General features: G+C 42.8%; 2 protein-coding genes across 2 annotated transcripts in view; both read left to right on the top strand.

The window, feature by feature from the left end:
* Nucleotides 1–7,092: 7,092 nt before the first annotated feature.
* Nucleotides 7,093–10,091, top strand: LOC136535697 (uncharacterized). Its single transcript, XM_066528070.1, has 6 exons — nt 7,093–7,466; nt 7,573–7,763; nt 7,878–7,923; nt 8,835–8,917; nt 9,002–9,118; nt 9,661–10,091. Exons 1-6 carry the CDS (start codon nt 7,280–7,282, stop codon nt 9,730–9,732), a joined length of 696 nt encoding a protein of 231 aa, XP_066384167.1. The 5' UTR covers nt 7,093–7,279; the 3' UTR covers nt 9,733–10,091.
* A 364-nt stretch (nt 10,092–10,455) lies between these two features.
* LOC136535696 (protein SHOOT GRAVITROPISM 6) overlaps nt 10,456–13,588 on the top strand; it is a 46,317-nt gene continuing 43,184 nt past the window's right edge. The window contains 5 exon segments of the mRNA XM_066528069.1: nt 10,456–10,976; nt 11,054–11,144; nt 11,256–11,310; nt 11,403–11,534; nt 12,727–12,798. Of these exon segments, the coding sequence (XP_066384166.1) occupies nt 10,937–10,976; nt 11,054–11,144; nt 11,256–11,310; nt 11,403–11,534; nt 12,727–12,798 (390 nt within the window). The 5' untranslated portion in view covers nt 10,456–10,936.

Here is a 13,588-nt window from a genome sequence, read left to right as displayed (position 1 = left end):
AAAGATCGACTCGTGGAATGGTACGCGGTGGTGGGTAGGATAAAACTAATCACTCGGAGGTCACTCAACAGGATCAGCTCAATTCTCATATCGTACCAATATCAACTCTCCTTCAAATAATAGATTACATGGTTTATTTATATTAGGAACATCCCTCCTAGTTGGGTGTAAACATAAGCATAAAAAATACAAGTGGAAGGTCATCTTGGTGGAGAAATTGAAGAGTCATCGGTTTCTCCCGCAGCAATAAAACTGCATGTGTAGCTTCCACTAAAATGGTTGTAACTCCTAGCTCGTAAGTCCAAAGATGCACCGTTTGTTGCGTTGGAAATTATACGCATATATCTTTCCAATGATATAGCATACGAATGCTAAAATCATGAATATTAGTACCAGCAAGCCACGGAATATAGGAGTAATTCTGCATGTTTTTTATGGCCTTATCATCCTCCCCCTGTTGAAAAAAAACTTATTCTCGAGTTCAGATTGGTTGGAGATACTATCACAGTGATGTCGACCTTCCTTAAGTTAGAAATCCCATTATGGTAATATCATTTACACATAATATATTGGTGGTGTAACCTAACTAATATTGCTGCGTGACAACACTATCTTGGGATTTTTGCAAGTTCATTCCAATCACCTTTCTCATTTCTTTTGTTTCTTGCCTTGTACCCAATTCTTGCACAACTATGGCGCCATGATAGAAACACTAATGATATATCGGCTACGTGATTACTGAAGGCAGGATGATAATCATGTGATTCTCTGAGCAGTTAGAGCTATGTGCGAGGATGGCATGCAAAACTATTTCAATTTAGAGTGTCTGGTCAAAATCTGTTGTTACGGTGAGTCTTTGGTTTACTACCCAAGTAATGAGCAAATTGTATCCATGTATAGGAAACATGATTTTGTTTGATTTGAGGCTAAGACTTGGCCAAGTAGAAAAGAAACCCATCATATTCAACCAGATGTTTTTTTCAACCAAATGTTGGGCAGAACATGAATGGGCGAAATCGTTTGTTTCATTTTTACCTTCCTAAATTTTACTAAATGTCATTTTGTTTACCTTGGTGTTTGCATAATCTAACTTGGCATAGATAAATTTTTGTTTGGCTTAATGAGTCTTTAGGATGTATTTGTTTTCTAGCCAAATGTGAGGTCATGTGCATGCATGCTACATGTGAATATCTTTTTACACTAAATATATTCATCATGGGCTTTATTTTGTAGTTTAAATGTATAGAGTAAGTTAGTTTAATAATAATATTAAGAAACAACATTATGGGTTAAGAGATAATTGCATGAATGTTTTCATCCTATAAGTGCTACAAAGAAAATCACCTTCTCTCCTTGACATGCGTAACAACTACCTATGCACCTCGGTGCTTGGGTCACAAATCCAGCTCTAAATTCTTGCCTAACTTTTCTAAAGGATAGAATTTGGATGGGCAAAGTTTCCTTGAGCTAGCCAAATTTGGCATGGAACCAAATGGAAGCAAAATTCATTCAACAGTTACCGAATTTGGCTTAGCTATATAGAGTCACAAAGCAAACATGTCTGAAATAGCATTTCCCCTCCCCACCCTCAAAGTGTAATTTTTTCTTCTCTGAGGAGAGTTTGATGTACTAAGGGGGTACCGACAACAATGATTCTATTTTTTGCATGATCTACAATTCAATCATAACCAATTTTCGTTGTAACTCCTTCATCCAAGGTTTCATTCAAAATTGACTAAAATACATGAAAAAATGTGCACTCTTTGCATGCATTAGTGGTTTTTTAAGGGGCGGGAAGCCGGGAAACGTGTGTGGTTGGCTGGGTTCCACTAATGCTGCCCGACGTGGAGAGTGTAATGCATAGGTAAACCAATGACCTTAGACAGGTTTTGACATTAGAGAGCACGACAGGATCCAAGAGCCAAACATCTCTCTCGAGTCCCAACACTAATGCTGTCGGGTTCATAAACCCGGGGTCCCCAATGGACCAACTTCCCTGCAATACTTGGCCTAACAGGCAGCGCAGCGACAACGCGCGTCTGGGCCGGCCCAGATACACAATGACAGGCCGAGACCACGATACGGTCCCCGACCGACACCTCCGGCCAGAAGACCTAGTCGGAGCCCCAACCGGAGGGCCTGGGCGTGGTGGGACCACAGTCCGGCTCCGACCTCGTTCCTCCGACCGAGGATATGCCGGACCTTTGCTCGCCTCTCTTTCCCGACCGACACGGTCGGGGCCGACTAGGAACAACCGACCAGGACGCCTGCTCGGTGTGAGCCCGGGGAGCAAGCGGAGCATATAAGGTAAGGCGCTCAAGTCAACCGCAATACCGAGGACCGTACCCTGCCTGCCCTGCGCACCCGCAGGACGGTGCCATCAGGCCATGTCAAACGGACACTATACAGCCTGCCAGATGCGTCAGAGCACAAACAGTATTATGGGCGCTGTCGTTTTCCGTCCCCGGCGAACATGTCTAAAATAGAGGACAACGGCTCTCTCTAAAAAAGAGAGGACAACAGCTCAACAACTCTAGAGCTCGATAGCTACACAGTCTGCACTCTCTCAACAGTTGATAAGCTCGGACACACAGAGCATACGCTCCAATACTTAGCGCATGTTTGAGCATCTGTCACTCTCTTCCACTCAGTTCAGAGTCCGACCGGGCCTCTAACACACTATTCTCATTCCTTACTCGTTTGTAATCTCACAACAAACTTCGAGCACCTGGGCTTAGGAATAAAGTCACCGACTGACTGAAACTGGATGTAGGGCATGTTGCCTGAACAAGTATAAATTCTATGTCATCGTATGCTAGGCCACTTCCGATCACAGCGCACGACAAAACTATAAATATTTACTTGTTGGCCACATTTCACACCGACAAATGCTTTGTTGGTTTTTCTTTTCTTTCCATGTAGTCGTCTATAAATGCAGGCTAGGAGCCTCACCATTTGTTGTGGGATAAAAGGGGAATAACATTGGATCAAGTGGTCCTTCATCTGGCAATGAATGATGAGGAGAATATCCACCAACATGTTGGCAGCAATGGCAATTACAATCTGATGTACAATTGACAATGCTTTATATGGGAAAACTCCTCAAGGCGAGGAGATAAAACAACTGCACCAACCGATCACTCCATATGCTTCCATTTTACAATGAATGACGGTTAAAAGAGAACACTATAGCATATAGAGTATTACAACAATAGGAACATATTTACAGAAGTCATACATTTTGTTCCCCTTAGTAATATGTTCATATCTCACAAATTACATCTCCAATGTGCATGGGTTTTGGTAGTCATGTAGAGTAGATGCACATTGTTGACGGTCGATAATGTCAACTATAATCTATTAAAATAATATATAATTATATTTAAAATCAATCATTAACGTAGGTGTAGTGGTTTGAAACTAACTATTTCTACTACCCCGTCTTTTCCATCTTCGTCTCTAAACCGAAGTTCCAGGAATGTATGTAAGATCGTAACTCGTAAGACGTGGGTGTTAATTTTATCCGGTACTCTCTCCGTCCATAAATGAGGCTTGTTTCGGTGGTTGAAAAGTACTACAGGTATTTTTAGGTATTTTGTATTTTTATTTTTATAAACAATTAATTTAAGAAAGAAACTTAGTAAAAATATTTTTTGGTGAATAGTAAATCAAAAAAAAAAGGATGGATAGGAATTGATTACGTGGGACGTGGGTTAGCAGGTCCGAGTCCGTGTAGGCCTAGCGGACTCCCTAGTTTGTCTCGATCGAAGAAGGCAGGCAGGCGGCGAGAGGCAGGATGCGATGCTGCAAAGTGCCTCCCTCCCCTTTTGGGCCGACATCGTGCGGTCTGCACTTTACTTTTTCAGACGTCCAACTTTGCAGGTTCGCCAGGCAGTTCGGTTGGCTGGCTCATATCGTTGCTGGTTCGTGAAGAAGTACTGCTGGCTGGTTTGTGTGAGAGAAAAATACCGTTCCGGTTGGAAATTTACTATCGTTTACGACAAGCCACAGCCAAACGAACAGGCTAACGGCTGAATCTTCTGGTCCCCAGCGACCACGTGAGCTCTGCAAGCGCACAGGCTCGGCGCCGAAGACGACCGCCGCGGTGCGTCGGGTGTCGACGATGTCTAGCCGTTGGCGTTCGGCGCGCAACTCGTTCGCTGTCCCGTGCCAGTCGGCGCGCCCCCAAGAGCGTGATGGATCATATGGTTGTACGCGCGTGCAACCAACCATTCACGCTAGCGCTAAGTTGGGAAAAACTGCCGGATCAAAAAAAAGAAAGAAAGGTTGTCTTGGATTTCGAGACTTGCACCTATTTAATATGGCAATGTTAAGTCGACAAGCGTGGAGATTAATTACCTTCCCTGATTCTCTCTGTGGGTAAGTTTTGAAGGCAAGATATTTTCCAAATTCAGATATACTACACTGTTCGTCCCGATCTGGTATTTCATATACATGGAGGAGTATTTTGAAAGGGGTTGACCTGCTGAAGGAGGGGATCGTATGAAGAATTGGTAATGGTGAAAGTGTGAGAATTTGGGAGGACCCATGGTTGCCCAAAGGGTTGACAAGAAAGCCGGCTACACCTAAGGGAACTAACCTCTTAATAAAAGTTAGTGAGCTTATCAACCCTGTAACAGGTGTATGGGATGAGCAACTTATTCGTGAAACATTTTGTTCGGAAGATGCAAATGAGATCTTAAGAATACCAATTGCTGAAAATTTGAAGGATTGGCCTGCATGGTATTTTGATGCAAAAGGTTTATTTTCTGTGAAATCTGCCTACAAGGTTACAATAGCAAGAAGGGGTACATTGGCTGGTTGGGATGCTTCTACTTCGGGGACTGTTAGGGATGACAGTGATTTATATGGAAACTCAACGTACCTAACAAAGTGAAAATGTTTATGTGACGTTTTGCTCATAACAGTTTACCGGTACGAAGAAATTTAGCAAGGCGCGGAGTTGTCATTGACACGAGGTGTCCTGTCTGTACAAGGCTTGATGAGGATAGCGGACATCTCTTTTTCAAGTGTAAGTATGCTAAACTATGCTAGCGTCTAATGAATATGGAACACATCAGGATTCAATTGTTGAATTGTGTTTCGGCATGAGAAACCTGCAATATTATTTGGAAGCTAGAAAAAGATACTCAATTGAAGGTTATAATTTTCCTTTGGAGGTGTTGGTCAACGAGGAACAAGGCCAACGACGGGGGAAGGATGTTGAATGCAAATGAAATTCATAATTATGTCAATTACTTTCAAATGGAGTTTGAAAAACTAAGCGTGTCTGGGAAGAAATAAATTCAAGCTACCAAAGATAATTGGAAGCCACCACCTGAAGACATAAATAAAGTTAATATTGATCGAGCTTTTGATCAAAAAATAAGAACATGAGATTGGGGCTTTGTTGTGCGGAATAATCATGGTGAGTTGCTTGCTGCAGGGGCTGGAAAGATGAACTATGCAGCTTCATCTCTACACATTGAGGCAATTGTGGCATACAAAGGTTTGCTTTTTGCTTTACAATGGGGCATGCGGCGCATCATCCTAGAGACGGACACTTCTGTGTTGACCTCTACTCTTAATGCGAATGGAATTGATCGAAATGGTGTTGGAGGCCTCATACAACAAGTCCAACAAATAATGCGATTTGAATTTTCATCATGTGTTATCTCAAATTGTAGCAGGTGTTGTAATAAGGTGGCTGATGCTTTGGCTACTCTGTATGTTGTCATCTGATGTTCAGCTGTTAATCCGCCAAAGCCCTGACTTTGTAAGTGAACTTGTTGCAGGCGATTTGCCTAAATGTTGTGTCCAATGAATATGTGATTTGCCTAAAAAAACCATTCACGCTAGCTATCCTGTGCCTCATAGATAGCGTGATGTGCGCGCAGGCGCAGGCATGCGTATGCCTCTCATCTGTGGCCGCGGAAGGCTCTCCAGCTCGGGTTGCAAACATCTCGTGGAGATATCGGGCAACAATATGCAACAAAATTTCACATTCAACATTCCAAGGTAACTCATCTTTCAACACAAACATTTATATGTATAGGCCCTGTTCGTCTCGTTGAAATTTGGCTTTTGCTGATGCTTATGCTGCTTTATTGTAAGAGAAAAACATGGTTCGTTCGCTAAAAGTACTGTAGAAGTAGTGCTAAAGAAACGATAAAAAGCAGTACATGGGCGAGGGAAGCGGAACCTTTCATGGGAATGGCTTCCTGTACAAAGCAGGTACATGACTAGATCTCAACAGCTCAAGTTCCTCCTTCCATTGGGTCAGTAGAGGAGTGCCTACAAAGCATATTCAGCGATGAGCTTCTCGTTCCACTTTTCTTTTCATTCTAGAATCGATATAACTACAAAAACAAAAGAGTACAAGAACTCAACAGACTCCAAGAGCAAGGCCTATTAGCTAGTGTCAATACTGCAACAATTTTAACAAAAATCTGATAGAATCTATTTGGGTGCTCATGTACGTGCTACAAGTTTCAGGATGACCTTAGCAGCTGCTAAGAAAAGTCTCAGATCAATTCACAGTGGAGCAAATATGTAGATAAGGAACAACTTAACTCTTCTAAATCTCTGCAAATTAAATCAAGTTTCACTTCTAGACACTAGCACATACTTAAAGTAAGGAATCCACGTTACTAAAAAAGGTAAAGAATCTACGGATTACATCGAAACTGAAGCAGCATATTCAAGCAGCAAGTGACCATGGCATTCGGAATCGGTCCAATAGTAGAGTACTAAAGAGAATACTAAACAAGTAGTAATACCATCTTTGTATCGTTGTCGTTGTATCAGTAATATTTTCTCGGATGAGGTTGAGCATCACAGTTCGTTCACAATTTTGGTTTTAACCAGAAAAGGAATAAACCAAACTAATTTTTTCAGTTATTTATGTTCGGTTTTTACTTGTTGGTAAATTATTTTGGCTTCTATTTTTCAGAAACCAAAATTTTTAGAAACCTTTAAACTTATTGCCTAGCCATAGACCGCACGATCATTGGCACCCCTGGGGCCACCCAGGTACTTGGGAGTCGCGAGGTCCACTCCATGATGCCAGATCCCCTTCCCACTCCATGTTATCCGTCCAACGAGGGGAAAATTTTTTCACGAGCTCGACCGAGAAATTCCCCTCCATTTTCCTGGTTCAGCTCAGTTCCCTCGCTCCTCCTCTCCTCTCGTGGGGGACGGCACGCAACCGCCCGCAGCCACTCACCGGCAAGGCGACCGACGCGGCCGCGCCCGGCACAGTTACGCACGCAGGCGCCCAATGGCTGCGTCACTCCGCTCGCCGCCTCCGCTCCCCGCCGCCTTCCGCCGCTGCCGCGCCGTCGTCCGCGCCTCCTCCTCCTCTTCGTCATCATCCGCCGTCTCGTCGTCATCGTCCGCCCCCAAGGCGCGGTTCGTCGCCCGCCGCTCCGAGTCCGTCCCCGTCCAGCAGCTGGCCCGCCCGCTCGGTACCCGGAGCCTTTCCCCCTCCCGAGCTCTCCCCAGACTTCATGGTCTCTACTTGCTCGCTGGTTGAGGGGTCGCTTGAGATGCATGTCTGTTTGCCTCCTGCAGCGGAGTACATGAGCTTGCCGGCCAGCCAGTACTCGGTGCTGGACGCCGAGCGCATCGAGCGCGTCGACGACTCCACCTTCCGGTGCTACGTGTACCGCTTCCGCTTCTTCGCGCTTGAGGTCTGCCCCGTCCTCCTCGTCCGCGTCGATGAGGAACCCGACGGCTGTTGCATTCGCCTCCTCTCCTGCAAGGTACCTTTCGCCATACAAACTTCAGGCTTCAGTAATGGCGGCAGTTGTTTATTTTCTGAGCAGCGATTAGCCGATTAGTGTCTCGCTGATATGGTTATTTGGTTTGGCTTGCAGCTGGAGGGGTCACCGCTCGTGGAGGCCCAAAATGATAAATTCTCAGGTAAGGTTCGTTGTTCTCACTAGATACTTGCCTGATTGCTGATTCTTGTTAATCACTGGCTCAGTCGATGGATTCTACATAATATTACCTAATCAATGCTCAAAGAAGCTGAAAATGCTTATCATTGACATGTCACATAAAGCGGTTGATGCTAAACCGCCGAGTATCATTCCCACAGTGGTATTGCCAAACTTCTCACACACATGCAACGGAATGCGTTTTGATTTCTGATGCTTGTAATGGCTAATCCCATGCTGTGATGCTTACAGCCTTTGATTTATGTTTCTATTAATGGCCAACCATCACTGCTGTGATCACAACTTGGTTGATACACTAAAAACTTAAGAGTTTTAAAAGAATATCCCTCTTCTTCCAACTGCAGCAAACATGTAAGGTCCTATAAAATTGACGTTCTGTTTTGGCTTAAAAAGCTTCATTCTACTATGACATAGTCTTTGGTCACCTAACCAAAGGGCCCATCAAATTAAAGTTTAACCATTCTGCATAAGCATTTTTTGAAACAAACCATTCCACATAGGCATGGGGGACCCTTTTCTGCTATTTGTGTGATTCTATGCTCTGTTTATTTGAGAAGGGATAAAAATCAAACATAATACGTTGGCATATCCTCATAGGTGTCAACTAACTCGTTGACAATCTTATTCTTAGTTCCTTTTTAGTTTTTGCCGAACTTCTTTGACTTAATAATTTGTTGGAAAGTTTGTATGGTTCTGATAGACAAAGAAAGGCAAATATTTAGTGGCATAATTGCAGATTTTCATAGTCGACCTATATTAGCTCATCCAGCAAAGTTTAATACATCTAATCCATAGTGGTTTCTTTCCATATATAAATAAACTATTTAACCCTGGTTCCAGGATATCTTTGACTTGATTTGCTGTGGGATGCAGCTTCCATGGCGAATAGGGTTTTCTGCAGCAGCAGGTCGCAAGATTCGACCATTCAACAGCTTACATCAGATACTACAATAGAGGTAGGCACTCTCAAGCTCCCAGCTTGCATAGTTTAATCATCATTGATTTGAACACAATAATCAGCTTATTTTGATAATCTTCAGGTTGCAATCGATATACCTTTTCCATTTCGAGCAATACCAGTTGAAGCCATTGAATCAAGTGGCAGGCAAGTGCTTGAACAGTTACTCAGAGTCATGCTTCCAAGATTTCTAAAGCAGGTTGGTTTAATTTTATTTGACGTGCCATAGCTACTTTTTTATTAACATTTTCTTCAGTTCAGTCTTCACTCTTTCTTCCAAGCTGCAGTACATGTTTCTTTCGGATTACAACTCTAGAAGAATTTGTGTTAGAGCAGTAAAGAATGAGTTGGTTTATAAGATAAAATACTGATATAGGAATTTGAGATGAAATTATATTTCTAGAATTACCTCTCTTTATTGTAAATCGAACAGTTCTCCATTTTTTTAAAAAGACTCCTATTAAGCCAAGGTTGCTCTATTTTACCTATAGCATTTGTTCATGCCACATTATCTATTTTTACTGGCCAATCAATGATTCAGTTTTCAGTTCTGCTTGCTATCTAATACATGATGAACTAGATGACCTAAAAAGAAGAGCCATACATGGGGAAAGATATGTTTAATTGCCAGATGGAACTACGTTGAGTCTAGGGATGGTTGTGACTCATGAGCAACTTTTCCATATTTGTCTTTAAATTTATATATATTTTTTCAAATGATTTCCTATTTTGTTGTTTCAGCTTGTTAAAGACTACCAAGCTTGGGCTTCTGGTGATGCTTCAAGGAAACCACTTGGCACTGGGGAAATCTGAAGCTGCCCAGTGGCTCCACTAGGCATGATAGTTTATTCGTTGAATTCAGTTATCATCACCCCCTCATTTGTATAGCAATCCTGCCCAAACGTTATCCACTTCACTCAGGGCAGTTCTTGAACTTGTTGAAATTAGCCATTGCCACTTGTTTTTTGGTTCCAGCTCTTCAGCAGTCTTGGTCTGAAGATGGCTGATTGAGCACTCATCACACTGAAGATTACAGTATCTGAACTGGCATTTGTGCCCGCATTTGCACTCACACTGAAGACTACAGTAAATACTCCATATGTGAAGTGATATCTTTTGTAAGTAAACTAGTTACCTGAAGGAGGAAGTATAAACTGGAACGTTTCATGACAGTGTTGCCCTCTGTGATGGTTGTACGGTACTTTGATCTGGGCACGGTGTTGCCTCCATCAGCCATTTGCAATTGGAGAAACACTATCTCGTAAAACGACGCTAATCCTCCTGCGTAGGCTGTACATTTCATTTAGTTATGGTTATGGATCAAGTTGCATTTGATGCAAGGAATATAATATGAGAGATGGACCAGTTTATTTTGTGAGCTTTAAGCACGCAAGTAACATGTTCCCGAGGTTAAAGAGTGAGCTACACTTTCTGTCAATGATGTTTAAGGGGCATCATTGTACACCTGATGATTTACCACACTAGGCTATTGTTTATGGTTCGCAATTGTGGTTTCTGTGTTACAGTGTTAGTGAGACGGGATGGGTGACAATAAAACTTTAGGTTTCCAATAGCTAAATGGCCAGAACGCAAGTTGTCAGCAAATCTTATCTGAACTCTGAAGTCCAAAAAAAAAAAGGTTTCCAATCACTAAATTCAACCAAAACGGAGTAATTCGGGGTGAGCTAGACTGCGAGAGCCCAGCCAAGAAGGCGAGCAGAAGACGACCCAGAACGAACCCAACGAAGTCTCAAACCACGGTTAGTTTAACCAGACATTCCTTTCTCCACGCGTCCTTCCTTTTCTCCTCGTCATCTTCCTGCTGCGCGGCCCCGCCAGCACAGCGCCGCCGCCCCCATGACCCCACCACCTCCTCACATCGTGTCAAGCCTTCTCGCTCTCGGCCTCGGCCTCGCGCCGTTCTGAGCTGTCCGTGGCACCCCCCGCCTCCCTCCCTCCCTCTCTCCTCTCCTCTCTCTCTGCTGTCGCCGCGGATCTCCCTGCGGCGGCCGCCACGATGGCCTCCTCATCCGCCGCGGCGTCGGCCGCCGCCCTAGGTGACGTCTCATCGCTTCTCACTCCCCTCCGCTCGCTCTCCAGCCTCTTTTCCTCACTGGCTCTCTATCCGTTCCAGAGGCCGTGCAGGTGCTCGTCGCCTCGCTCGCCGACGACTCCCCGATCGCCCGTGACGCCGCGCTCGCTGCCCTCCGCGACATCGCGCCGCTGTAAGGGGCCGTTCTTCCGTGCGCCCGCTCCCTTCGATCATCCTTCCTGTTAGAGTATATTTCACTTCCGTGTGAAGCGGCTCCGTGAAATTCGTTGCTTGTTGGGTGCAGGAACCCGATGCTCATCCTCGACTGCTGCGCCACCGTCTCCCGTGGCGGACGTCGGGTGCGTCCATGAGCCAATGAGATGAAAAATGCTTGTTCGCTTTTTTTTGGATTATCTGTGTGCTTGAATTATTTTTGGTTTGTGGAATGCAGCGGTTTGGCAACATGGCTGGGGTTTTTCTCGTCATGGCTTCTGCAGTGAGAGCTCTCGATCACTCTGACGCTGAGCATGAGTTCCTTCAGAAAATCGCAAAGATTGCAACGGCTGAGATTGTTACCTCAAAGGTATCTGATACTGGCAATATCTCTCCACTCTCCTTATGTTTTTGAGCTCAATGCTAGATGATGATCTTTGAGCTGGAAACTAAGGGATGTATGCAAGCCCAGACTAATGCTTTCATTCTGGTACCAATTTGCACAACTGCGCACAACATTATGAGGATTTCTAAGCTTATCACATCCAGTTACTAGCATATAAATGTAACTTCAATCACGAATCTCCCTTATATATAACAATTTTACAACTCGAAATCATGACCATACAAATGTACATTGAAATACAAATGTAATGGTACCACTTTTGTGTCACTAAACCCATATATAGTTAGCCTAATTGTTAGAAATACATGCTCGCCTTGTATTTTTGAAGGGAAGGAATATCATCCACATAGATATGGAAGAAAAAGAAAAAGGAAAATGAAAGCTAGATTTATGATAACCTGCTATGATTTTTTTGTATATTAACATTAGGCTGATGAATTAGAAAATGAAACTTATAGTAGCTGCTATAACAATATGATACGAATATAAGAACGGGCTGATGTGAAGTTAAAACATTTCCCTATCTCCTCATAAGCAAGGAGATTTGTGCATTATAGTTTACTTGGCTCTTAGATACTTCAACTCTGTCGAGGACATATAGTTTGAAATGTCAAACTTTACAACTATCCGAATTAGGTTGAACCTTCAAGATTTAATCATAGCATGCGGTGCAGTACTTTATCTAATACTTTATTTAGTTTCTCTCTGTATCATGCTCAAAGTGCACATTTAACCAATAACCCCAGAAATAACCAGATTGAGTAGTTTTCTGAACTTATAAGCCAAATAGCCTAAAGTTAAAACTAGGCTAAAGAGACCTTTAATAGTAGTAACTACCATTTTTTTATATCGAGGCGTTTCCTGAATCGTAAGGAGTTACTTTTACAAGTGCTGGTTATTACATGTTGTTGGTTTTTGAATAGTTAATTTGTAAAATGGATTTCAGGTTTGCAATACGATATTGAGAGGCATACAAAAATTGCTCTTATAATGGTTATGAGCATTAGAGAATGCTGCGTACTGGTAGTGTGAGCTATCCTAGGCGAACATTAATGTCAATGATGCATTATTTTGTCTTTGTTTATACTTATGTTATTTTCTTGTTTCACCTGCCTATCTTTGTTTCAACTCTAAATTGTTGTTCTTTGGCGAACAGGAATTCAATGTTGATTGGCAAAGAGCAGCTGCTTGTCTTCTGGTTGCTATAGGTTCACATGATCCAGACTTGGTATGCCTTTTCTCAACGTTATCCCTTTTGTTCGTGGAGACGGCTATTAGATAAATTAACGATACCATTTAATATGATGCATGTTTACTTAAGAGCACATGTCACAGTGGTAATATGCTCAATACCAACTAAAGAGGTTTTGTTACTAAGTAGTGGGAAAGTTGTTGCCGACAAATGTGGATTATAAAACGATCAAATTGCATTACTTGTTGGAAAAAGATCAAGTAGTCCATATCTATTGATGATGACATAGAGTCTTGGGAAGTGCAAGGTACTTTAGGAGTGTCGTATCATCACATGGCTAGATTGATGTCTAGAGGAGGTGCAAGTATTTTTACAGATGCCATCTTGACTGGAGAAGAAGCAATGTAAAAGGAAACTGAAGGTGTTTGTTGTATATTTGTGTTATGAAGAGCATACCATTTGTAGTTTTGATCCAGCACATACACAATTTGTTTTCAACGTCAATGCATAATCTAGCAGGAACCATCCTTTTCATTTTTATGGAAGATGTTTCATCGAGGGGTTCTTTAATAGACGGAACATGATTTTGGTTGTGTAGTTTGCATTATACAACAATACCAAACATTTTAGTATAACATGAATTCAACAAGATGCTCTACAACAACAACAACAACAACATAGCCTTTCAGTCCCAAGCAAGTTGGGGTAGGCTAGAGTTGAAACCCACCAAGAGCCCCAAGTCACGGTTCAGGCACTTCAATAGCTGCTTTCCAAGTACTCCTATTTAAACATAGATCTCTAGTTATATCCCAAGCTTTCAGTCCCA

The sequence above is a fragment of the Miscanthus floridulus genome, chromosome 2, assembly GCF_019320115.1.
Source record: "Miscanthus floridulus cultivar M001 chromosome 2, ASM1932011v1, whole genome shotgun sequence".
Taxonomy (NCBI): Eukaryota; Viridiplantae; Streptophyta; class Magnoliopsida; order Poales; family Poaceae; genus Miscanthus; species Miscanthus floridulus.
The sequence above is the reverse complement of the archived record's forward strand: the minus strand, read 5'-3'. Positions and strand labels throughout refer to the sequence as shown.

Excerpts from the sequence above, each read along its gene's own strand:
- LOC136535697 (XM_066528070.1), top strand. The coding sequence starts at position 7,280 with ATGGCTGCGTCACTCCGCTCGCCGCCTCCGCTCCCCGCCGCCTTCCGC. Across the intron at positions 7,764-7,877 it reads TTCGCCTCCTCTCCTGCAAG|CTGGAGGGGTCACCGCTCGT; the intron begins GTACCTTTCGCC and ends TTTGGCTTGCAG. Across the intron at positions 7,924-8,834 it reads CCAAAATGATAAATTCTCAG|CTTCCATGGCGAATAGGGTT; the intron begins GTAAGGTTCGTT and ends TGTGGGATGCAG.